Raw genomic sequence first — 26,576 nt, forward strand, 5'->3', positions numbered from 1 at the left:
CTGCTTCCCACCCACTCCCCCAAATAATTACCTGAGTCCTGTATAGATCCAGCACTGTGCCCATCTGCTGGTCTTTTCCTTCTCTCCACTCTCACAAGCTTGGCAGAGAGCAGCGGGAAGCCATGGACTCCTGCTGCTGTCAGTCAAATCCTTTGAGTGGAGATTGGTGGCAGGGGCGAGCCGGGTCGTGTGTGTCAAAGGATGCCCACAGCCTGGCTCGGGATCGAGCCTGCTTGTCTGCCCCTGTAGCAAGCACTTGCTATGGGGGTAGACACAGAGGAGGATTCGCCGAGAGCACTGGCTAGGGACCCCAGAAGTGGAGATTCCAGTGCAGAGAACAGTATAACATGTTTATTATTTTAATTAAAAAAAAAGTTGCCTTTGCAAACTCCTAGAAATATACCAGAAGCCAGCAGATCCTTGCCCACCAGTGTCTAGCTATAAATGAAGATAACTTTGGAGATATAAGAGATTGATGGAAAGTCCCATTTATCTACCTTATCAGCGCTTCTACGCTTTGCTTTAGTAGACAATCAATTCCAGTTTGTTTCACTGCAGTTTGGCCCATCCTAACCCCCCAAAGTATTCACATAGGTTCTTGCACTTCTAAGAACTAAGGGCATCCAGGTCACAGGTTATCTAGATTACCTTCTTCTGAAGGACTTGTCTCCCTTCCAGCGATCTGCAAATATCCACAGGACAATTCGAATGCTTCTGGCTTTCCTTTGGGTGGTCAACATCCAAAAATCTGTTCTACAACTTTTTTTTTTTTTGCCTGCAATACTTTGGTACGATCCTAGACACTTCCTAAACAAAAGTCTTCCTTTCAGAGAAGAAGCTGCTCTCCCTTAAAACTCAAGCTCAGAACTTGAGATCAAGAAGACAACCCACCTGTGAGATTCTCCATGAGAGTTCCTGGGTCTCATGGTAGTCTCCTCCAAGGCTGTTCCATTTGCCCAATTTCATTCAAGACCGTTTCAACTCAACATTTTGCTGACATGGCACAATCGGGCTTCTTCTTTCGTTCTACCCATGCTCTTATCTAGCCAAGCAAGCCCAACCTTAACAATGATGAAGTTGTCCCTTCCATATCACTGGAAAGTGATGACAATAAATGCTAGTCTTTCAGGTTGGGGGAGGGGGGGGGATGGGATGTGAAGAGTGTTTCAGTACTTTAAAGTTCAGGAAGCCTGGTCATCGGTGGAACCTCCTGGAGCTCAAAGTGGTAAGAGTGGCTCTGCACTGAATGTGTTGGAATATGTCACCTGTATATTGCTTTTTGTACCTTTCATTACATTGCATATGACAATAAAAAGCTTTAAAAAAAAAAAAAAACAAAGTTATTCTGCAGTATTGGACACCCCCCTTTCTGTATGACATCCAATCAGGGTGCAGTCAGACAATGCCATGGCTATGGCCCACATCAACCACCAAGGGGGTAATTGGAGTCATGCAGCCTTGAAGAAAGAAAGCCAGATCAGCTCATGAGTGGAGACTCACTGTCCTGCAATCCCTTCTGTCCACATCCCATGAGTGGACAACTGGAAGGTAGATTTCCTCAGTCATGACCACCTAGACCAAGGGGAATGGCTCGTCATCTCAACACATTTACGCTCATATGTCACAGATGGGGGACCCCAGATATGGATATCTTGACACCCAGATTCAACAACAGGTTACCTCTATTTGTGGCAAGGACCAAGGATCCTCTAGCACTGACATTGGATGCCTTGAACTTGGTTTCCATTAATCGATGCTTTCCCTCCAGTGCAAATTCTACCTTGCCTGCTCCATAAAATAGTAGAAGAGAAGAAACTAGTGACTTTCATTGCACCAAACTGTCCCAGGAGAACCTGTACACAGACTTACTCAGACTACTAGGAGATGACCCATGGCCTCTTCCCTACAGGAAGGACCTGTTGTCTATTGCATCCTGCTTTTCAGTCACTGTCTTCACAAAGACTAGGTAGTCTTATGCTTAACACCACCTTCCTAAAGAGGTATTAGTCTTCCATCCAAATGAAGACATAATCCTGACATCACTGTGCCTGCTCCAAAGCACTCAAAAGCTGTTGCTTCAGGTAGTGAAGAACAAATTCCTTTATCAGGAAGACCTCCCTATTCGTCCTTCCCTCAGGACCTCACAAGGGACATCCAATTTGCAAGTCCACCATTGCTAGATGGCTAGCCTAATTCTTCACCAAAGATTACACTCTAAAGGACAAAGCACCTCCTGCACTTTTATGCTCTCACTCCACCACGTTAATGGGTGTTAGCTTTGCATTTCGGCACCTGGCCTCTGTTGCCCAGCTTTGTGAGGCTGCCACCTTGCCTTGTTCATACCTTTTCAGAGTTCTACGAGGTGGATGTCTAATATTCTGTGAATGCAGCTTTCAGGCCTAAGGTTCTTGTGGTGGCATTCTGAAGTTGGGTCCTTTTGACCCTTGTTGGACATTTTGGCACAGTTCTGTTTGCCTAGTTGTTGCTCACCCTTCATTGCTTGGGGATATCCCAGGGTCTTATCAATGCTCAGCCTGTGTACTGTACAATTAAGATGAGAACAATTTTGACCTGCCTGTAAATTCCATATCTTGGAGTACAGTACAGGGCACAGGCCACCCATCCTATTCTTGAGGTAGTCTGCAATGCTTTCTACAAAACTGAGGATTGCACAGTGGGGTAGGGGAGATGTCCAGGTGACAAGTTCTTAAAAGCCTGCCAGTGTTCAATGTCATGAAGTTACCAGCCGGGATCTATGAATACTCAGCCCGTGTCCTGTACTGTACTCCAAGGTATAGAAATTACAGGTCAAAGTTATTATTTTTTTAGGCTATGTTCACAACAAAGTAATCAACGATAGATCCCTTTTCAGAATGTGGTAGAACAGTGGCTTCCAGGAGTTCAGGAGGCAATAACGCTGCCTCTTGAATGCTTTTTGTAAATGTTTGGTTTTTTTTTAATTCCAAATGACAATTTTGCATGAAACTAATGCCATGCAACTACAAGCCAAATGCCCATTGACTTTAGTGGGAGAGTTTGACAGGTGTTGCAAATTTCTCAGCTGGTTGAGCTGACAATTGGCCACGCCATGTGTATGATCCCCGTCAGCTGCTTTGCTAGGCTTTCGGTAGGTGGTAAAAATGCAGCCAAACCACCTATTTTTACTGTCTGTCTACATAAGGCCTGAAAGCAGTAGTGCTGCGCTGCTACTTTATAGATAGGCCCCTTTCATTTACTACTGATTTTTTTTATATAAGTACTTGCTAGCCCTTGATAATCCTTTCATAAAATGTTTGTGTCATGGAACCTTTGAAAAGACACAGATTATGCTTAAAGTCAGTAAACCGGAGTTGTATTGCCTTTTTCAATTTTGTTTTGTTTTATAGGTATGGGTTTACATACATGGGGACTGAAAATGAATTCATGAAAGTAATAAACACAAATAATGAAATGGAGCTGTAAGTATACACTGTTCCTTTACTTGTTCAGCTTCATGTAAAATCTGTAATATATCACATGTCTGTTTTTAATCAAGCCTTGCGATAAATATGTCTACCTGTTGGTTGAGTTATTTATTTAAGCAAACCTTCCAAGGTACAAAAAAGTAAAGCTGGAGTCTCACTGCAGTAGAAGAGGTGTTATTTGCACTTTTCCAGCGGTCCGTGTCTCCTACCTTCCTTCCCTCCTCCTTAGCGCTGCAGCCTTCATCACTCTCTTTGGCATTCAACAATTCTGGGAGTGTTAAATACATGAATCGTCTGGCATTCCATGCAATTCTTTTCTTCAGCCCCTGTCTTGCTGAGAGAAGGGAATCATAGTTTGGCATTGGACACAGTCACTTGACATTTCCAGAAGTGATGAATGCTGAAGACTGAAACAGATACTGCAGTGCTGGATTAGAGCAAAGGTAGTAAACATGGGCCTCTTTTTTTGTTTTGGGAAGACTTCACCTTTAATTTTACTAACACAACAAAGTTGCTTTAAATTGATTCTGCTGTGTAATAAAATAAAATTCAAGTATTCTCCTTGAAAAACAAGCGTTATAATTCCTCCCAGGGGCAGTGGCTCAGATCTTTGCTTTCTTTAAGCTCTAAATCAGTCAAAGTATGTTGGATGCCTGTGGCCCTGCTGCACAGGGTGGTTCCACCCATTGTGTTAAAGGCTGATGGTTCTGCAGCTGCCATATCTCTTGAAGTATTATAACGTAATAAGTTTTTGTTTTCTTTTTTTCTTTTAGTAATTCTACTGACAGTTACTTTAAAGTGTTACTAAACCCACAACAGTAACATCAGTCTGTGTATGCTGTAAAGCATGCTTGTTATACTCACTGTGGAACCTAAGGGGTTAATCCTCTGCATTGTGTAAAAAGGCTGTTTGAGCCTTTCTTCTCTGCCCTTCCTCTTGTTGAAATGGCCACCTGATATAGACTGAATCCGTAGTCACATGCACATGCTCAGTTTGATGTGTATGGCTAGAGAAGTTGTTTTTTGTTTTGTTTTTGTTTTTTCCTTGAGAGGGTGCATGTGATCAGCACAGGGCCCATCAGCACTGTCCAGACAGAGGGTCTAAGGATTTCACATCCTAGAGCAGAAAGAAAACCCCTTTTACAAGCTTTAACCAGTGCTCTGCTGAAGTCACAAGACTGCTCTAACTGCTGATGAGAAAAGGTATTTAGCAGTTTATATTTACTAAAATGATTGCGTTTCCATGTTGTGTGTATTGCGGGAGATCAGATATAGTGGATGCAGTGTCCTGGGTTTAGTAGCACTTTAAATAAAGCATCAAATATATGCTTAAAAAAGTGGTATTGTAATGGCTTACATCATAGCAAAAGATTGTGCGCTGCCAGTAAGTAAAGCTGACAAGTAGCACATTGGAAGCTGGAGAGATTATAGGCAGCGCAAGCTGTGAGCAGCAGGAAGATGCGATAGTCTGGAAATTTGTATGGTTCATTGAGAAGTCATGTGATCTAGGAAGCTATAGTGGTAAAAGCGATGTCACCATCCTGGCTCTTCAGTGTGTTGAGGTATGTACATCACAAGTGTGGTTAAGAAAGTTAACAAATCTTGTTGGATGTAAAATAGTGTGAGATAGACATGCATATATGTTTTTAGTAGTTTGGCTGAAGTTCCACATTAATGAGATCAGATCAAAGAGAATAAAAATACTGAAAATAAAAATATTAGTGTTCTGTTTTAACTTCGTATGCAGTTCCCATTAAGGCTAGGTTCATAGACAAGCGGGTTGGGGATTGCATGCGATTTAGAGCTGAAGGCAAAAGGCGCTGCTCTTTTAATAGCACCCTCACATGCCCCAAAACATGCCATGTTTTCAGGTACCCTGTAGTTCCATGCGGTTGTGTTGGACCTAAACTTAAACAGAATGGTCTTTTTCGTTTATAGTTTTGTGTTTTTTCATACTTTTGTACTTAGACATTAGATGGTAGATCTGACTCTGAGCAAGCATTTTTGAAGCTATCATGATCTTTATGTGCAAGTTGGTAGCTTGGCATACTCATACTTTAGAAAAGAACAAACCAGTATCCCTAGATCTCAAGCAGAATCAGTGGTTGGTTCAGAAAAAAAAGAAATCAAAGGCTGACTGACAAAAATCAGTAAATTTGTCCTGTAGGTAGACACAGAGATAAATGACACTCTTTTTGGTGAAACGTTCGGTAATGCTTATATCTGTGGGCACTGTTTGTTTTAATCATCAATGATAATTTGTTACGTGCTTCTGTTTCTAGCTACCAGCTTCTGCATGTGCTGAATTTTGATCCAGTCAGACGACGAATGAGTGTTCTTGTGAAAGCAAACACAGGTACATTTTTATATATTGCTATTAAAAGACAGAAGTGTGTATATATCTGTGTGTTATAAGGCCAAAATCAGCTGGCACAATGTTTCACAGGTGGATTATGGATAGGAGAGGTAATTAGGAAGAATACAATTGGCTTCCAAATAATTCTAGAGCACAGGCTGCACTTTATGCCTTGTGCACACTGGGCATTTAGCTGCAGGTGCAGAGCACAAGTGTACCATCAAGCCCCACTGCAAGCAACTTGTTAAGCTTTAAGAGAGGCTGACAGCATCTGCGACTTGATGGGGCTAGACCGTACGCCTAGCGCTATGAATGCTTATAGCAGTATGCACCCAGAGACACATGCCTGAAGTGCAAGCAATCTGCGTTCCAGGCATTAGTCCCTGAGCGCATACTGCCCTTCAGGTAAGGCCTGCTAGGTACCCCCTCCTGCTACAGATGCTGTCAGCTTCTCACAGAGTTTGACAGGCTGCCTACAAGTGGGGTGCACCTGTGCCCTCAGCCCACTGCTGAACGCTAGAACCCCATGCACTAAGGCTTAAAGGATAAAGTTCTCCTTTGGAACATGTTACATGTTCCACCTGTTTTTATGGTGTAACATGTACATGCAGCCACACCCGTTGACAGATAGCATTTCGAAACTTCTCCCCGTACTACCTGTCAGATTTGAAAACGGCGAGAGCTCCACCCACACGGCCATGTAATTCATTCACGGACTTCCATGAATGAATGAACTGCAAGTCCCGACAGCCGTAGCAGCTGTGGGAATGTAGTTTTCAATGAACTACCACGGTGCTGCGAAGCGCCATGGTAGTTCATTGATGCTTCGTGTCAGAATACCTGCTTGACTGTACATCCCATATGGCAAGCAGATATTCTGTCCGGTCTGCAGGTGACCTGTATGGCATCGTCGATTTACTGATCACTGGTGCAATGCTTTCCACGCTCCTTTGGACAAAAATGCACATTTTTTTACCTGCAAAAAAATGTGCATTTATTATTTTTGTCTAAAAGGTGAACTTATCCTTTGATGCCCAGTGTGCATGGGACCTTATACTCATGCTTTTCACACACATTAGCTCCTCTCTAATGTATTCAATGCCATATGAAAAATTGATTCCATCGTTATTTTATAATTATAGCATGTCTACTATCCCTGAGGTAAGTGCAGTCTCGGCCTCAATCTCCTACAGTGATGAGCAATGCAAAAATAAAGTTAAAGGGTTTCTAGTGATGTATTTCTTCACAGAATTTCCCAGCTGTCTGCCTCTCTTCAAGGTTTTATTTTAGCTGTACAGCTATGAGATGTGGTTGTTCTAAGAGTTGAACTGTAAAAAGGATTATTTTAGAATGGCAAGCTGCATAGACTGGATGATCCAGGCATGTGGAGAAACATAACAGGCAAGATCATCACTAGTTATTGGCGATGGGAAATTTGCTTGTTAGCACACTGCTGGAGCTGCCACAATGTTTTAAGCTGATACTTGTGATAAGCTGTACAAGAACTAAAAAGACTAAAATACAGTAACAGGCATATCCTAAAATACATCATATGCACACTGATTAGTATAGGCTGCCTGCCTATACCCAGAATAACTCTATTCTGCCATGGAAGCCACATTCTGTGTAAAGTTCCCACTCTGAGGGCCAGTGCATATTCCATGCATTTCAGTGTGCTTTTGTTCTGCATCCAAAACACACAGAAAGTAGGTTATGTGGTTGCCAATGTCATAGTTCACATCAGTTCTTGCAGTTCCAGTGCGTTCCGTTTGCAGAATAAAAAAAAGAACAAGCTGCATTTTTTCTGCACAGAATTGTAATGGAACTTGGTAAAATGGAACAAAAATGCACCGGAACGCACATGTCCCTTTTTAAATTGTAGAAAAGGAGAGGGGGAAAAAAATAACCTGAAATGCACCAAAAACACGCATGCAGAATCGCATCTGGAGTGCATTTCTGTGGTGTGAACCGGTCCCAAAACAACTGTTGCTATATTAGCACTGATCCCAAAAATACTGCAGGTTGAGCTAGTCGACCATCGGGTTGTAACAGCAGTGCATCATTCTTTTCATCTCTACATTGCTAGTCACAAAATCTTCCCCATTGTTTGGCTTGATGCTCTGCAAAAAAATGATGTACAGTAGGTTTGGAGAGGGGTTGTTGGAGTAGGCAAGCATTACATCTGCGCATAACTTGCATAAATGTCCCATGACTGTATGCTCCATCATGCCTTGCATGTTGGCAAGTGGTTTTGCACTCATAGATTAAATGGGAGGTATAGTTATTGTGTAGTAATTGTAGTAAGCAGCTTGAGATCACGCCTCCCTGAATAAACAGTCTTTGAGCAGAAGTGTTACTATCCATGACACCCTGCAAGTCTAAACTACTTGCCTCTGTCCATCCTTGTCTTAAAGGAAACCTGTAGTGGGAGAATGTGCGAGCTGCCATTGCTAACTTCTGAAAATGCCGGTTGTCTGGCTGTCCTTAAGCTGTCGTGGCTTTGGTGCTCTCTGAGCCATTGAGCTGGAACACGTGTGTAGATTCAGAGTTCTGACTTTCTAATAGGAGTCAGTGACACAAAGTATTGCAGCCACAGACAGCTAGGCAGCCAGTATCCACAGTAGGTAAGCAGTGGCAGCCTCCACATTTCTTTTGCTACTGTTCTCCTTTAAGATGTAGTCAAGCAGTGCTTTAATACACAGGCTTTTAACAGACCAGAGAAGCTTAGTATAGCTTGTGGACTGCTTGGCAGGTAGGAAATGATTACAGCAATTCCCCAGATATGTTTGCAATTCCTGTGCAGACCAATGACAATGCAGCTGGTAAGATTCTACTTTCCCAATAGCGAGTTTTTAGGATGCAAATAAAGCTCTCCCCACTGAATCTTTCCAGAACAAAATCCTAACAAGGCTGCTACCTTTTTAAAGTTAAAGGATAAGTTCACCTTTTAGAAAAAAATAAATGCACTTTTTTTTGCAGGTAGAAAAAAATGTGCATTTATTATTCTTGTCTGCAGGAGCCTAGACAGCATTGCACCAGCAATCAGTAGATCGCTGATGCCATGCAGATCTCCTGCAGACCTGTCAGACTATCAGTTTGCTGAACGGAATGTACAAGCAAGCAGATATTCTGACCGGAAGCATGAATGAACTACCACAGCGTTTCACAGCAGCATGGTAGTTCATTGAGGACTACAAGTTGACAGCCGCTAAAGCTGTCGGGACTTGTAGTCTCTCAAAAATAACTGTGAATGAGTGACACGGCCCGCATGGCCACGTTTTTTTTTTTTTTTTTTTTTTTTAATTTGACATCTAGCCAGCTAGTGAGGGGGGAGAAGTTATCCTGCTAGCTGTCATAGCAGGGAACTGGGGGGATGCTGGGTGAACATATCCTTTAATCCTCGATAGTCCAAAATTGTTTACTGAAATGAACATTTAGCCGTACTAAATAATGCGTGTGTTTTGTTATTTTTAGCTTGATAATTGTACACTCTGCAGATTTTGTGAACACAGTTAACTTTTTTGTTATGTATATGTAGGTGATTTAATGACACGGTCCCAGTCATCAATTCTGCCTATATATGTTTAAAAGACTTAATGCCAGAACCTCCCCATTTTTTTTTCTTTCTTTACAGAAATCGCCACTCCTGTCCATATGTTTTCATATTAAAGGCTATGTTTTCATGGGAGTCAGCTAAGACATGCCGAGATGCTGTAACATATTGTGCTTTTTTTCATGTTTCTTCTGTTTCAGGACAGATTTTTCTTTTCTGCAAAGGAGCCGACTCTTCTGTTTTTAACAGAGTGGCACGGGATGAGATTGAGCGGGTTAAAGTACACGTGGAGCAGAATGCTGTGGTAGGTCCAGAACTTGTTCTGTACATGCCTAGACTGGAGTGTGTAATTATTGTTCAAGCACATCACAGGTGTGTAGCACTGCATTCCCGTTACATGACTGCTGGATACATATAACCCCCCCTGCTGGGATATTCCAAACACACATCTCTCACTACCTAAAGAATATTAAGGGCTAACTTCATCATTGCCATTATGTAGTAAATTAATTTGTAGAAACAAAATGGACTGCTGTGAAGGCAGCCTTTTATGGCTAAGGTATTAATTACCGGTAGTTCACTAGGACTTGGTGAGCTCATTGAGGCAGGACAAAATTATAAAAGTGCTGATTTATATAAATAAAAAAAAGTGAAGAAAGGAAAATTGCAATTGTTACCTATAACAGCCTGATATCTATTTTCTAAGCTACATGAGGAATTGTCAGTTGAAATTGAATTAGTAATCTGACATCCCATTCCACTCCAGTATCCTGCTGTTTGATAGCCTAATTGTATCTAAAAATAGGAGCTGCTTGTATTGCCCATAGCATTTATTTATTCATATTCAAAATATAAAAGTTTGAACTAATTGGAGCAGCACAAACAATTTAGGTACAAAAATAATGAATGTCTGTGTTACTTTATGGAAAATGTTTTATGTATCTGCCTTGGAGTAATGACAGATTTAAATGTAGACATTCAGCTTTTAGTGAATGCTGCTGTTATTGATGCTCCCATGTGGGTCATTTCTGCCAAATAGAGAATGACCTTTATCTGTATCCATGCTTATCCCTGTACACACAACAGGCCTTAGTTTTCACTAAGTTTTTATGGAACCTCATCTCCTTTTAGGACATGCAAGAACACCAGTTTACCATTGTATCTATCAAACCTATCATCCCTGTCCCACTCCCATAGGGACCCTCAAATTCATGTTCAGCTAGAATGCTCTTAGATTGATCACATCTTCCCAGGGACCTAATTTTCTTTTCTTGTTCCTGCACCTTAAGGTTCCCCCAGGGTTCTGGCCCAAGTGTTTCCCCTAGTGCCTTTGTATGGCATCCCCATTGTGGGACACTTTAAACAGCCTGTTGAGGAAGCAGATTACGTGGGCCCTAGTGGACAGCATTTTCCTGAAGGTTCAAACATCTTGAAGATTTGACTGGATCTTGTAAGCTGGTCAAACCAGCATGGTTCTGCAATAGTATAACCTACAGCTTCCTCACACTCCGCTACTTGTCCCATGGCCAGGGAATTGCCCACTTTTCAGTTGCTGTAGGAAAATGGTGTGTTAGGGTCATTCTCTCTGAGACACTCTCTTTTTAGACCAGCTCAGGATTTGCCTCTGCTATTTTGGAGCAAGTTTCTAAGCAGACTAGACTACTAACCCCTGAGACACAAGCAGGGAAAACTATAAAATTGATTGAACCCTGGGCAGCCATTTTCCTGCGCCCCCCTCCAATGAAATTTCGGTCTCCACCACAACATCCTAAAAAACACACATAAACGTATGTAAAAAAAAAAATACATATAAAGAACTGGTCCACACTCACTGATTGGCCCAGGCTCACTGATGAGTTGCTAGAGGTTACTGCACATCCTTACTGCTTAGTGATTGGTTGATGGAGGTTATTGCAGATCATTACTGCTCACTGATTGGATGCTGAAGGTTACTGTACATTATTACTGCTCATGGATTGGTTTCTATAGGTTACTGTTTATCATTACCACTTAATTATTGGTTTCTAGAGGTTATAGCACATCATTATGGCTCACTGATTGGTTGCTGAAGGTTACAGCACTTCTGAGCTTGTTACTCCTAGAGCTTGTTATTAGAAATGAGCAGAGCATACCCAACTATAAACATTAGGTAGGAACAGAGCCCAATGTGAGCAGCATCCCTGAGGATAGGCTGTCAGGAATAAATTATTAATCATGTTGCCTGCAGTAGAAGGACTGTCTGGTAATAGAGAAGTCATACAGGACGGGAGACTTACACAAAATTTGTCCTCCCGGTGCAGCTCGTTGTCGAGTGTCCAGAGGCAGCCAGCACCTCTCTGTTCTCCACCGTCACCTTCCTTCTCCATCGGCACCTCAACCCACACAAGTCAGTGCAGCCCCAGCCACACACAGCAGCACTCTGGAGCTCTGTCCTGCCAACACTGGCTGTGGACACCATGCTATCTGAGCCAGGCCACCATTCTCAATGGCCCTTTGCTCTGTCCATCTACCATCAGGCTGCTGCTGATTAGGCAGGATGCTGTAGACTTCCAGGCGGAGGCTGCATGTGCTGTGTGTCCATACCTTGCGGAGTGTGAGCACTGGAAAGCAAAAGGAGATGTAGCGCCACCCCAAAGGAGCCACTTAGTAAATTTGGGTTCTCTCCTCTGTGCCCCCATCCAGAGCTACATCCCTGTACCCCCCCCCCCCCCCAGCTCACCTCTAAATCCCTCCCTGTTCACTTTTATACCCACACATACATAGCTCACCATTTCATCTTCTGTCCACAGTTCGCCTTTGTACCCCTGTGAAAAACTCAACTCTTCCCCCCACATCCACAGCTTACACCCCAAGCTGTGGATGAGGCAGTTTACACAAATTGCCCCCTCCTTACACAACTTTCACAAATTCACCAACCACCTTTTCCTCTCCCTTCAGAGCTCTCACCTCGTCACATATTTAGTTCCCCACCTCTTTATAGCTGTCGCCTCTTTTCACAAATCCACCAATCATCCTTGTTCACAAATTTACCCTCCCTCCTTCTCACAATCCTCATCACTTCACAAATCCCTCCACCCCCCAACTGGCACCCCTCCAGCCTCCCTACAGCTGATTTTCTGCACAAGCAACCTCCCCCAATAGTTCTCACTTACCTGTTTACAGAAGCTTCACAATGGTGCAGCAGGTACTGCTCTGCTAGGTGTGCGTGGGCTCTTTCTCCAATACTATGCAGTCTCTGCCTATCAGACCTGTAGCACACAGCCAGAACACTTCACTCGGCTGTGTGCTACACAAGTCTGACAGGTGAGGGTGGAGGCAGGGGAACACAGAAAGCTGCTCTGCCCTACTCCAGTCCTGCAGCCCACAGCTGTGCTTCCCCTCAGTCACAGTGTGGCTGCTGTATTAACCCCGCCAGGAGAGCAAGCGGAGGGGGGGGTGTTAGGGAAGAGAGAATCAGCTGTATCTGATACAACTTGGAAACTATTTGTGGGTAGCAAGGGCTCAAGGGGCAGCTGCTTTGGGCCCCAGAACAATGACAAGACCTGGGGCAGCTGCCCCTTTTGCCCTGTGTTAAAGACTGCACAAGTAGTTCCCATCCTGGTTAGTTGGCAAAGGTTGGGGTTGCTGAATATTTTCCTTCCCACCTTCTGGAAAGTCATCATGGAGCTTTCCCTCCCTTCTCTACGTTGGAGTCCCAGAAAAAGTGGTTCCTCCAACATCGGCATTATTCCCTGGACAATTCTCCTGATACCATTGGACAAAATCACAGTCCTTACATGTCTCTACCATCTAGGAGTAGCAGGAGATTTTGCTGTGTTTTTTGACCTACGTCATTCTCAGGGTTTTTCCTCGCATTTTGAGGTGAATGTCTGTTCTAGCAGCCATCCTAAGTATGCGGCTCTTTGTCCCTTTTGATCCTTGGAATCAGGTGAGTTGAGGCTTAGGGCCCTACTCTAATTGAAGCAATGTGGTCCGTTTTCAACCAGGACATTGTTCTAGGTTTCTGTGTTCATTCCTCAAAGGGAGCTCTTTTTTCCTTTTCAACACTTTTCAGATTGTGAGTCTTTCCGTGTTGAGAAAATTGTTGCTCGTTCCATCCCTCTGGATGGATCCAGGTTGACCAGCTTTTGGTCTATGGTTTGTTGTTTTTATTCCATATTGACACATTCTTTACCAATTAGGTCACCCTTCTGATCTTCTGGCATACTTTCCCATCCTTTTCTTCTTGGTCTGTTACCATGTTCCACTTAGCCGGCGGGGGAGAGGGGGGTCAGCCTTATCTGGTTTTAGGTTTGGGCATTGGTCCTTAATTCGCTCTATAGCTGTAGGCAGTTCACAGATTGTTGGGGCTGCTAGTGATTGCTTGTTGTTACCTATCCCCAGGATGACTGCTTTTGGACATCTCTACAGTTGGTGATTTCCTATGTCCTTGGACTGGCATACATTTTTATTTGCCAGTGAATGATCCTTCTGCAGCATAACATGTCAGTTGATGACTTCCTGTGCCTCTGAATGGACTCCTGGAAAAGGACATTAGTGCGAGTACAATAATCATATATTTCATGTTTGGTAAAAACAGGCGTGCTAATTACACTGCACAGCACAAATGGATAAGGGTGAAAAATAGGAACTGCAGGAAGTCTGCAGTAACTATTGGGATAGAATGCTTATTGTGGATGGAAGATGAAGAGTCCATGTGCAGAACACCTGAAATTACCTTGGAAGACCATGTTGTAGGTACACCAAAATCTGAGGTGATTAGGTTCAGTCTGATTGCATAGGAGATTCTGCCAGAAATCCCTCAAATGCTTGATGTGGTCACGTTGTAGTGAAGGATTACCTTGCTTAAATAAAGCCCCCCCCCCCCTTTTTTTTTTTTTTAGGATGGATACCGGACCCTGTGTGTGGCATTTAAGGAATTAACTCAAGAGGAATATGACAAAATTAATAAGCAGCTAAATGAGGCAAAAATGGCCTTGCAGGATAGAGAAGAGAAACTGGCCAGAGTGTTTGATGACATAGAAGATGATATGCACTTGCTTGGAGCTACTGCAGTAGAAGACAGGTAAACAGCACCCGTAAACAATAAAAGTTTTGTTAAAAAAAGTTCCAGCTGGATCTCTTTATTGTGTCAGTAGAGAGATTCAAAAATACAAAATATGGGCTCCTGAGGTACCTACTAAAAACAGAACATTTGTTGTCATGGCTGATTGAGACTGTAAATGCAATAATTGGTGACTGTAAATGCAATAATTGGTGGTGGTTATAAACTGCAGATTGGAACAGGCATCCACTATGCTATGTTGGTATATAAAGGGAATTTATTTTATTTTTTTTACTTAACATAAAGGGTGAACAGCATATCCAGATTTTCTACTGCAAGCCATCCAGACACAGACCATTCCACCAAACTCTGTTGATGATGCCAGCTCAGAGATATAAATACTTTGCTGATGATTTAAAAGCCAAGCAGTCAGAATAAATTTCTGCTAACAAAAGGTGCCTATTTGTAATTTGGCAGCACATTTTCTGCTTATTGCAAAATTTTCTATAAAATATTTGCAGTAGGAAAATGTGGCATAAACCAGCAATTGTTTTGTTTGCAATTGGTCTTGAATAGAAGACAAGGGGGGGTTACTTAAACTGGAGTAGACAGAATCTGTAGCAGCTGTGCATGATAACCAATCAGCTTCTAGCTATAAATTGTTCTGTTGAGCTTTGAAAATGAAGAGCAGAAATTGATTGGTTGCCATGCTGATTCTGTATGCTCTTGTCTTCACAAGTTTCCTCTGTTTGTAAAATGTAATTATTGAACGTAAAATTAGAGACCAGGATTTTACAAGGGTATACTAGAATGTAAAGGTACTTTTGGCCACTAGTATCGATGTATTCTATTCATAGTCATTCATTTTTCTGCTAGTGAATATGAATTAAATGGTGCTTGGAACAGTTACACCCAGTGACTGTCACTTCTATGGATCTCAGCTCAGCTCATCCTCTTATGGTGACTCACTTGTACTAATTAGAGAGGCAGTGTTCATATTGCGGTCATAAGAAAATACAGTTACTAACTACACTTTTTAAAACCATAAAAATTATTTTTGTAATTTGGATACCAACCCAGCTTGGGAATGGAGGGCCCTTTAAACTTGTGCACTTGTGTAGCCAGATCCAATAAATACGGATACAGTCAGGTCCATAAATATTGGGACATCGACACAATTCTAACAATTTTGAATTGAGGGTATTTACATCCAAATAAGCTGAACGGTGTAGAAATTACAACAGTTTGCATATGTGTCTCCCACTTGTTAAGGGACCAAAAGTAATGGGACAATTGGCTTCTCAACTGTTCCATGGCCAGGTGTGTGTTATTCCCTCATTATCCCAATTAGAATGAGCAGATAAAAGGTACAGAGTTAATGTCAAGTGTGCTATTTGCATTTGGAATCTGTTGCTGTCAACTCTCAAGATGAGATCCAAAGAGCTGTCACTATCAGTGAAGCAAGCCATCATTAGGCTGAAAAAAAGAAGGAACGCACCGGTGAGCTCAGCAACACCAAAAAGACCCGGAAGACCACGGAAAACAACTGTGGTGGATGACCGAAGAATTCTTTCCCTGGTGAAGAAAACACCCTTCACAACAGTTGACCAGATCAAGAACACTCTCCAGGAGGTAGGTGTATGTGTGTCAAAGTCAACAATCAAGAGAAGACTTCACCAGAGTGAATACAGAGGGTTCACCACAAGCTGTAAACCATTGGTGAGTCTCAAAAACAGGAAGGCCAGATTAGAGTTTGCCAAATGACATCTAAAAAAGCCTTCACAGTTCTGGAACAACATCCTATGGACAGATGAGACCAAGATCAACTTGTACCAGAGTGATGGGAAGAGAAGAGCATGGAGAAGGAAAGGAACTGCTCATGATCCTAAGCATACCACCTCATCAGTGAAGCATGGTGGTGGTAGTGTCATGGCGTGGGCGTGTATGGCTGCCAATGGAACTGGTTCTCTTGTATTTATCGATGATGTGACTACTGACAAAAGCAGCAGGATGAATTCTGAAGTGTTTCGGGCAATATTATCTGCTCATATTCAGCCAAATGCTTAAGAACTCGTTGGACGCCGCTTCACACTGCAGATGGACAATGACCCAAAGCATACTGCAGAAGCAACCAAAGAGCTTTTTAAGGGAAAGAAATGGAATGTTATGCAATGGCCAAGTCAATCACCTGACCTGAATCCGATTGAGCATGCATTTCACTTGCTGAAGACAAAACTGAAGGGAAAATGCCCCAAGAACAAGCAGGAACTGAAGACAGTTGCAGTAGAGGCCTGGCAGAGTATCACCAGGGATGAAACCAAGCGTCTGGTGATGTCTATGCGTTCCAGACTTCAGGCTGTAATTAAAAAGTGAAAGTTTGATTTTATGATTATTTTGTCCCATTACTTTTGGTCCCTTAACAAGTGGGAGGCACATATGCAAACTGTTGTAATTCCTACACCGGTCACCTGATTTGGATGTAAATACCCTCAAATTAAAGCTAACAGTCTGCAGTTAAAGCACATCTTGTTTGTTTCATTTCAAATCCATTGTGGTGGTGTATAGAGCCAAAAATGTTAGAATTGTGTCGATGTCCCTATATTTATGGACCTGACTGTATATGGCTTCCACACCAAGCACATAAGGGCTTACTTAAATGCAGGAGCAATGCCTGTTCACTTTGTAAAGTGACATTTCACTTTAAAATATAGGTTTACATTTGATAAGAGAACAGTCTCTTATTACCTTTTGTAAATCAATTGGATTAGTATACATGCAACTATAAACACTGTGCAGCTGGATTTTCCATTCTGTTAATTCATTATCAGCAGATAATGATCAGACTGGGTAAACATGTGCTGCCCATACATGGGCCTTTCTTCAATAGACTAGGTCTAAACTACTCAAAGCTGAACTTTAGGCAGACATGCAATCACAAATGTATTTGTATTCATTATTGCATCTTTAAATATATATTTAAAGCAATGTTAACTCCAAAAGCAAACATTTATAATATTGTCGCTTACCAATTCTTAGATGTTATGGCTGCATTCATTTTCTTTTTCAAGCTTTCTTCCCCTTTTCACCTGGTGATCCAGTCTGCATTTCTGTTTTCCAAAAGAACAAACTCTCTTGCAAATTGTATCAGTTGAGAAAGGGATGAGAAAAACCATTTACCACTGACGGGTAACTATAGTGATCAGATTTTATTTATGTAAAACTATTATCCCGTAATATAGAAAACTGCTGTAACTGCCTATAGAGCAGTGGTTCTCAACCTTTCTAATGCCGCGACCCCTTAATACAGTTCCTCATGTTGTGGTGACCCCCAACCATAAAATTATTTTCGTTGCTACTTCATAACTGTAATTTTGCAGTGGGAGGAATAGTGCCCCATCATTGGTGTCAGTGGGAGGAATAGTGCCCCATCACTGATGTCAGTGGGGAGGAATAGTGTCCTATCATTGGTATCAGTAGGAGGAATAGTGCCCCGTCGTTGGTGTCAGTGGGAGGAATAGTGCCCCATCGTTGGTGTCAGTGGGGGGAGGAATAGTGCCCCATCGTTGGTGTCAGTGGGGGGAGGAATAGTGCCCCATCGTTGGTGTCAGTGGGGGGAGGAATAGTGCCCCATCGTTGGTGTCAGTGGGGGGAGGAATAGTGCCCCATCGTTGGTGTCAGTGGGGGGAGGAATAGTGCCCCATCGTTGGTGTCAGTGGGGGGAGGAATAGTGCCCCATCGTTGGTGTCAGTGGGGGGAGGAATAGTGCCCCATCGTTGGTGTCAGTGGGGGGAGGAATAGTGCCCCATCGTTGGTGTCAGTGGGGGGAGGAATAGTGCCCCATCGTTGGTATTAGTGACACCAATGATGGGGCACTATCCCTCCCACTGACACCAATGATACTTACCTTGCTGACTCCTGCTCCAGCCTGGGCTCGCTCTCCCTCTCCCATCTACAGCCTGCATACCTGGCTGCAGCAGCAAAATTTGCACTTACCTGTCAGCTGTCTTCCTTCTCTGGCCTCTCTCTTCACTCGCTCCTGCAGCTCCCTCGATCTTCGTTGATCTCCGCGCGCTGCCGCTCGGCTCCTCCTCTCCAAGCTCCACCTCCTCGCCGGTGATTGGCCGCCTGTGTTCCTCTCCTGAGCTACAGTTCCGGTGGCCAATCAGCGGCGAGGAGGCGGAGCTGTTGAGTGATCCCGGAGGTGTGGCCAGGTGACAGGGGCAGCATATCATCCCGCCCACAGATCGCCTGAGACAGGAGCGGTGTCTCGGTTCCTAAGACCATCGGAAATATGTGTTTTCCGATGGTCTTAGGCGACCCCTGTGAAATGGTCGTTCGACCCCCAAAGGGGTCGCGACCCCCAGGTTGAGAACCGCTGCTATAGAGTATTAGCTGGTGTTTGGCTTCAGTTTTTTAGTACACTACAAAAAAAAATTAGACACTAAAAATACAGCAGATCTCAATAGGGAAAAATACCATGTTGGATATCTCTACTGATATGGACTAGGTAATGTGTTAGGAATGTGAGGATGCCCCATCATTTGATGGAAATGAACATTATCAACCTACAGAGGAGTGAATTCAAAGACACCCTGAAAATCAAAGTGAAAAAAAAAATGTAGCAGGCGAGTCCATTTTGCTGAAATGTCATTGCAGCAACTCAAAATGGTACTCAGTACTTTGTATGGCCCCCACGTGCTTGTATGCATGTCTGACAACATGGGGGCATGCTCCTTATGGGACGACGGATGATGTCCTGGGGTATTTCCTCCCATATCTGGACCAGGGCATCACTGAGCTCCTGGACAGTTTGAGGTGCAACCGGATGGTGTCAGATGGACCAAAATATAATATCCCAGAGGTGCTCTATTGAATTTAGGTCAGGCGAGTGTGGGGGCCATCCAATGGTATCAATTCCTTCATCAAAATAACAGAAGCAAAAAGCCTAAAATAAAGAAAACTAATGCAGAAACCACTTCTGATGATTGGTAAGCTACAATATATTACATTTTTGGTTTTGGGTTTAATACTACTTTAAATGCCAGTGTTGTATGCTCTTAAATTTCACTTGGTATCAGCCTCTAGCAGGTCCCTATACAGTGGAACTCAGACTGGGTGTAGGAGAAGCAGTACAGGGATTCAATCTGTAGTGCTTCAGTGCTTTTTGTCAACATAGGACATGCTGATAGGTGGAGAGAGCTGAACTCATCCATCTGCTGCTTCTTATTCAATCTTCAATCGCAGCTTAGGGGAAAGATGAGACCTGTAAGAGTTACTGAACTACAGCAGCGAATAGTCAGGTCTTCTGCCCTTCCAGACAGGATTGTGCTGTGTAAAATCCATTGCTGGATAGACAGAAATACAGACTTGTTAGCAGGACAGCTCCTTCATATGTATTTAGTAGTTTGTCAGCTGTAAAGATTTAGTTTTGGATATAGTGAGGTAATATTAGAAGCTCTGACAGGCTCTTTATTCAGTCTTTGCTTTTGTTAGGAATATTTCCCATCACATTTTAACCATATAACCACTGTCATGGGCACAGGTATGGAGAAATCTCCCCAGAAGGACAGACAGCACTGCAAACCTCACAGATATTTTAGCTTTCTCAAGCAATTTTCTGTTCCAGGTGCAGTTCCAATTTGATCAGTAATTAGGACATGTATGTGTAGCTTCAGCTCGAAAACATGTTAACGCTTAGGGGCATATTGTTTATAAAACATTTACTTTTTTTCTTTGTCTATTGAAGCTACAAGTAAGTTTATTATGTGCAAATGGGGCAAAATCAGATGTTCTTGGCCTATATTTCTCTGAAGAACGAATGAATGATGAAATGCCACTTAATGACAACTAGATGGAGCTCAGGAGTCTACTTATTTTCTCTAATAGTCAGTGCCATCTAGTGACCATAGTGAGGTATTTTCCTCATTCAATCTTCAGGGAATATAACATAAGAAACATTTGATTTTATCCCATTTGCACATATTCAATTGCTATGCAGTTGTGGTATAAATACACCCCTTCGTGTTAAACAGATCTCAAGACTTTAATAAAAGGAATCCATTTTAACTGAAGATCTCTACACTACAAAAATAAGATTTACCCTAAAGAAATGCATTCAGATTTAGTATCTATATTTAGGGACATAGCCTACCTGAGCAGTATCATGCTTTTGGCTGATCTGCTAGCTAAGCATCAGTATTTTACCCAAATCCTCAACCTCTGAATTATTCTGATGCTGTAGAAATGCAATCCAGTTTCAGACCTGGCTATATGAGCCCACTATATCCTTGCCCAAATATACGAGAGCTTAAAAATGAAAAACAGGCTGTATAACGCACAGTAAGCAGAGAGTGAGAAGAGCCTGTAGTACTGGTGGAAGTGCAGCTGATTGTTTCCTGGGCAGTACTATCTTTTCTTATGCAATTGTAGTTATTTCCTGCATTCGTAAATCTCCCCCACAGGCTCTCATAATTTGTAAAGAGAAGCACTCAGAATCTGGTGCAGCTCTGCATGGTAGGCAATCAGCTTCTAACTTCAGCTTGTTCAATTAAGCTTTGACAATAAAATCTGGAAGCTGATTGGTTTCTGTGTAGAGCTGCACCAGATTTTGCACTCTCCAGTTTTAGTAAATTCCCTCTGAATGTCTTTTTGTTATAATCCATATTCTGGAGATTCATTTTTATTGGTTTCATTATCATTACCAACAGGCTCCAGGAGCAAGCAGCAGAAACTATTGAAGCTCTTCATGCAGCAGGAATGAAAGTTTGGGTGTTAACAGGTGACAAAATGGAGACTGCTAAAGCTACATGCTACGCCTCTAGACTGTTCCAGAATAACACTGAATTGTTGGAACTGACAACCAAAAATGTAGAGGAGTGTGAAAGGAAAGAAGATCGCTTGCAAGAGCTGCTTTTAGAGTATCATCGAAAACTGGTACAGGAGACTCCAAAAATTAAAGGCAGTATTAAAAGGTGAGACCCTGATTTAGTAGTTATGAGGGGTTAGAACTCCTATCAAGATTGTATTGACGTCTCTTTTCCTGTTAGTAATATTCTCACTGTATTTGTCCTGCTGATGATTGTCACCAGGACTGAAGATAAAGGGAAGATACAAAATTCTAAATCCTCGCGAGAGCAGAAATAAAGGGAAAATCTTCCAATGGGGTTTCTTTTCCTCTGTAAATATGTGATTATCCAGCACCTTCCAAAGTAAATGTCTAAAACTCCTAATCATGTCCAGTGGAACTGGGGTAGCTGCTAGCAACAAACATGTTCCCACAAGAAATACCCCGTCCTGCTTCCTCTCTGCAGATCACTCAAATTCTTGGTGGTCTGGCCATTTTGATGTTCGGTCTCTGTTATCTGCGGTGTACTCACACTAACAAACGTGTACCCATAGTGGAGTAATTTAGACAAAATGTATTGAGTAAAAATGTTACTCACATAAGTTAAAATAACACAGGCATATATCACTGACAGTGGAGCTCCAGCTCTCGCGTCACTTCTGGTCTCAGCCTCCTGATACCTGGCTCCTCCTATATGCGTATAATGACGGTCATGTGACTTCTTCAGTAGTACCTGGTAGTGGTTAATTTATGAATTGATCAATATTTGATATGAAAATTTGTATGTTTATTTACTTGATGGAATAATATGAGGGAGAAGAGAGAGATTTTCACTTCCTCTAGTGTATACAGGAAAGGAAAATCTCCTCAATGGACCACAGGAGGAAAATAACAAAACCTGATTGGTTTTATTAATTTATTATTCTAATTAAAAAAAAAGTTTTGGCTTAAAGCTTGTTAAGGCTCAAGGTGTGTGGAGAAGCACCCCCAGCCCCTCTAAAATTTTACTTCAGCCCCATCTCAGTCCAGCAAAGTGCACGAGAGCCTCTGCTTCCCTGGGTTTCTCCTTCCTCATTGGCTTACACTACCATCAGTCAAGGCTAGTGAGCCAATGAGGAGAGAGTGGGTGGGGCAGAGCAATGTCTGCGTGTGATGGACACACAGATCAGTGACTCAGGAGCCCCTATAGCAAGCTGCTTGCTATGGGAGTACTAGGTGGGGAGGGGCAGTAATGCAAGTGGGGTACCTGAGGATGTGCAAAACCACTGCACAGAGCAGGTAATTATGACATGTTTATTATTTTTAAACAAAAAAACTTTATTTTAACTTTAATGTCTCATATGGTTTAATTCTCTTTATTTTATTATTCATTAGAATACTACTGCTTACTAGCCTTCTTTTGACAGTAACTCTGGTGACTAAAGCTGGCCTTAGATGAATCGAAATTCAGCCAGTTCAGCAGGGACTGGCCGCATTTTGATCCATCTATAGCTGTTCCCATTCGAGTGGTGTTCTAGTGATCAATTCCTCTTGAACAGGCATGTCCAAAAATTTGCATTCGATCAGCGATGCAGTCAAGTTACTACAGCGCAGATTCATTATTGACATACAATTGGCTGCAGTGTTGATCAGTGTATTCTGAGAGTCGGAATACAATAGTGGTGCAGGCAAATATTTATTATCCCACCTCGAATGTATGGATGGGGGTTTTCATTTTTTTTTTTTTTTTATTTGTTTTGTGTTTTTTTTTATCAGCCAGCTAACTGATGGGGAGAAAAAATAAATAATCCATGGCCAGCTTTTAAAGCTATCCAGTAAGGGAAAAGAAAATAATAGCGTACCTGCCGAGAACATTTCTCTCTTTCAGGTGCATGGAATACTTAGTCAACGCTCTTAGTGCAATAATGTTGAAATATCCAGCACACTGTATCTTACTGGGTAAAAATCCACTTTGAGAGTCTTCCATAGAAGCAATTGCATTGCTTCCATGTATTTCACACTAACAATACCTTTTCTCAGCAGTGGAAAAAGGACTGTTGGTGAGAGCGACTGGGATAATATCCATAGGAAATGGAGCTTTTAGCATGTATCAGTTACCAAGGGAGGTAGTGTTTTCACCCATGTCCAAGTCTTTTTTTTTTTTTTTTTTTTTTTTTTTTGTATGCAGGGTTTTCTAATAAATACTATGCGTGTGTTAAATGTTTTTTGTAAAATAAACCTTTTATACAAGAAATGCTAAAACGTTTATATATGCTTGAAACACATTCAAAAGCATATCTTCGCTTTATACAGTTAGGTCCATATATATTTGGACACAGGCACAATTTTAGTTCTTTTCAGGTATTTACCATATTCAAGCTATAGTTATATCATGGATATGGGCTGAAAGTGCACACTCTCATGTTTAATTTGAGAGTATGTACATCCAAATTGGAGGAAGGGTTTAGCAATTACAGCTCTTAAGAGTAGTAATATCCCCTTTTTCAATGAACCAAAAGTAATTGGACAATTGAATTAAAAGCTGTTTTGTGGCCAGGTGTGGGCTACTCCATTATTTCTTCATCAATTAAGAAGGTAAAAGGTCTGGAGTTGATTCTAAGCGTGATATTTGCATTTGGAATCTACTGCTGTGAACCTACATCATGCGTTCAAAGGAGCTGTCCATGCAGGTGAAATAGACCATTGTAAGGCTTCAAAAATTAAACAAATCCATCAGAGAGATAGCAGCAACATTAGGAGTGACCAAATCAACAGTTTGGTACATTCTGAGGTAAGAAGAACACACTGGTGAGCTCAGCAACATAAAAAGGCATGGACATCCATGGAAGACAACAGTGGTGGATGATCACAGGATCCTCTTTATGGTAAAGAAAAACTCATTCATAACATCCAGACAAGTGAAGGACACTCTCCAGGAGGTGGGCATATCATTGTCAAAGTCTACAATCAAGAGAAGACTTCACGAGAGCAAATACAGATGGTTCACCACAAGCTGCAAACCATTCATAAGCCTGAAGAATAGAAAAGCCAGATTAGACTTTGCCAAAAAAATCTAAAAAAGCCAGACCAGTTCTGGAAAAGCATTCTTTGGATGGATGAAACTAAGATTAACCTGTACCAGAATGACGGGAAGAAAAAAGTGTGAAGAAGGCTTGGAACAGCTCATGATCCAAAGCACACAACGTCATCTGTAAAACATGGTGGAGGCAGTGTGATGGCATGGGCATGCATGGCTTCCAGTGGCACTGGGTCATTAGTGTTTATTGATGATGTGACAGAAGACAGAAGCAGCCGGATGAATTCTGCAGTGTTTAGAGATATACTGTCAGCCCAAATTCAGCCAAATACAGCAAAGTTGATTGGATGGCGCTTTACAGTACAGATGGACAATGATCCAAAATACACTGTAAAAGCAACCCAGGAGCTTTTAAGGAAAAGAAGTGGAATATTCTGCAATGGCTGAGTCAATCACCTGATCTCAACCCAATTGAGCATTCATTTCATTTGCTGAAGGCAAAACTAAAGGCAGAAAGAACAACTGAAGACAGCTGCAGTTAGAGCTTGGCAAAGCATCAGAAAGGAGGAAACCCAGTGTTTGGTAAAGTCCATGGGTTCCAGACTTCAGGCAGTCATTACCAGTAAAGGATTCTCAACAAAATATTAAAAATGAACATTTTATTTATGATTATATTCAATTGTCCAATTACTTTTTGTCCCTTTAAAAAAAGAGGGGATGGCTACTCTTAAGAGCTGTAATTCCTAAACCCTTCTTCCAATTTGGTTGTACATACCCTCAAGTTAAACCTGTGAGTGTGCACTTTCAGCGCATATCCATTATATAACTATAGCTTGAATATATTTTGGTAAATACATGAAAAAAACTAAAATTGTGCCTGTGTCCAAATATATATGGACCTAACTGTATCTGCTCCTCTATTGATCGTGTGTGGGTTCATGTATGGGGTTCATATTTCTCCTTGGGCAGAAAAATTATTGAAATTGCCGCTGGTGACCTAGCAAAGCAAGAGTCTGCTCCAAGTTAAGTGGAAATTGAGTTGCTGCCAAGATTTCTGCTATGGTAACTCTCTATTTTAATTGTGTTTTGTTCCATGCTTCTGAGTCTGCATAGGAAACCATTAACTATGGGTCTATATACTGTTCTTTGTGCATTTCAGGAGCTGGTCAGGAAACCAAGATTATGGCTTGATAATTGATGGTTCCACTCTGTCTCTTATACTGAATTCCAACTGTAGTTCCAGCCATTATAAGAACATCTTTCTGCAGATTTGTCAGAAATGTACCGCTGTGTTGTGTTGCCGTATGGCGCCATTACAAAAAGCACAGGTGCGTATAAATTAGCAGGAAATTTGCTTCTGTTATGTGTATGTAATGACATATGTGTCTCTAAAAATAGGTCCTATCTGTCATGCTGTCAGAAAAATAAATGTGGGTGGTTCAACACTGCAATTATTGTGATTAGTAAATACATTACTTTTGTTAACAGATTTGCAAAACATTTCCAGGCTTGTCTCTAACCACAATAGTGTGTGCAGACATTTGATTTTGGGTAACCCTTTAATTGCTGCTGTTTTATAGGTCTCTTCTTTCTGGCTCATAACATTTTCTTCTTTTCAGATTGTTAAAATGGTAAAAAATACCAAAGGGAACCCCATCACATTGTCTGTGGGAGATGGAGCAAATGATGTCAGCATGATTTTAGAAGCACATGTTGGAATAGGTAAGGATTTACCAATTTCTAATACTTTTATATCACAAAATGAGATAAGAATATAGGATCCAGGCATCAAAACAAAAAAAATGTCTCCATTTTCTGTTCTTGTAATATGAAATTAGTTACAATAGAAATAGTATGCTTAGATTCTTTAGGTTTGTGCAAGATCCTTCAGCTTGTTGGACAATGTTTTAACCACCTATCCTAATTCCTCTATTTTGGAGGGAACACTTCTCTTGTGCCCTGTACACACTATCAGTTTTGGGGGTTTTTTTTGTTCAACCCAGCAGGCTGAGCAAAAAAACGCAAGCTGTGTTAGTACAGTGTTCTCCCCAGCTGTGCTATTGTGTTCTGACAAGGGTACTGCTCCCCAGAATACAATGGTCAGCGCCAGGGGTGGACTGACAACTCATGGGGCCCCCGGCAATAGGGGATCATAGGGCCCCTGTGTCCTTGCCCACACTCAAAAAAGCCTATAAAAAAGGTACCAGAGGCATTTCATGGGGCCCCCTACCGACCCCGGGCCCTCGGGCAGTGCCCGAGTGCTCGAATGGTCAGTCCGCCCCTGGTCAGCACTCTTAGC

At 42.0% G+C, this 26,576-nt stretch overlaps 1 protein-coding gene across 4 annotated transcripts in view; it reads left to right on the plus strand.

The window, feature by feature from the left end:
- Positions 1–26,576, plus strand: part of ATP11C (ATPase phospholipid transporting 11C (ATP11C blood group)) — a 146,763-nt gene that overhangs the window by 75,215 nt on the left and 44,972 nt on the right. For all 4 annotated transcript variants that reach the window (XM_089684967.1, XM_089684966.1, XM_089684965.1 and 1 more), the window contains exons 15-21: positions 3,387–3,458; positions 5,747–5,820; positions 9,574–9,677; positions 14,257–14,438; positions 21,125–21,388; positions 25,437–25,605; positions 25,897–25,999. In XM_089684967.1, coding sequence (XP_089541093.1) covers positions 3,387–3,458; positions 5,747–5,820; positions 9,574–9,677; positions 14,257–14,438; positions 21,125–21,388; positions 25,437–25,605; positions 25,897–25,999 — 968 coding nt within the window. The remainder of the gene's footprint in view (positions 1–3,386; positions 3,459–5,746; positions 5,821–9,573; positions 9,678–14,256; positions 14,439–21,124; positions 21,389–25,436; positions 25,606–25,896; positions 26,000–26,576) is intronic.

Source organism: Staurois parvus, unplaced genomic scaffold (genome assembly GCF_062004578.1).
Source record: "Staurois parvus isolate SC_StPar_1 unplaced genomic scaffold, SC_StPar_1.0 ptg000361l, whole genome shotgun sequence".
NCBI classification, from domain to species: domain Eukaryota; kingdom Metazoa; phylum Chordata; class Amphibia; order Anura; family Ranidae; genus Staurois; species Staurois parvus.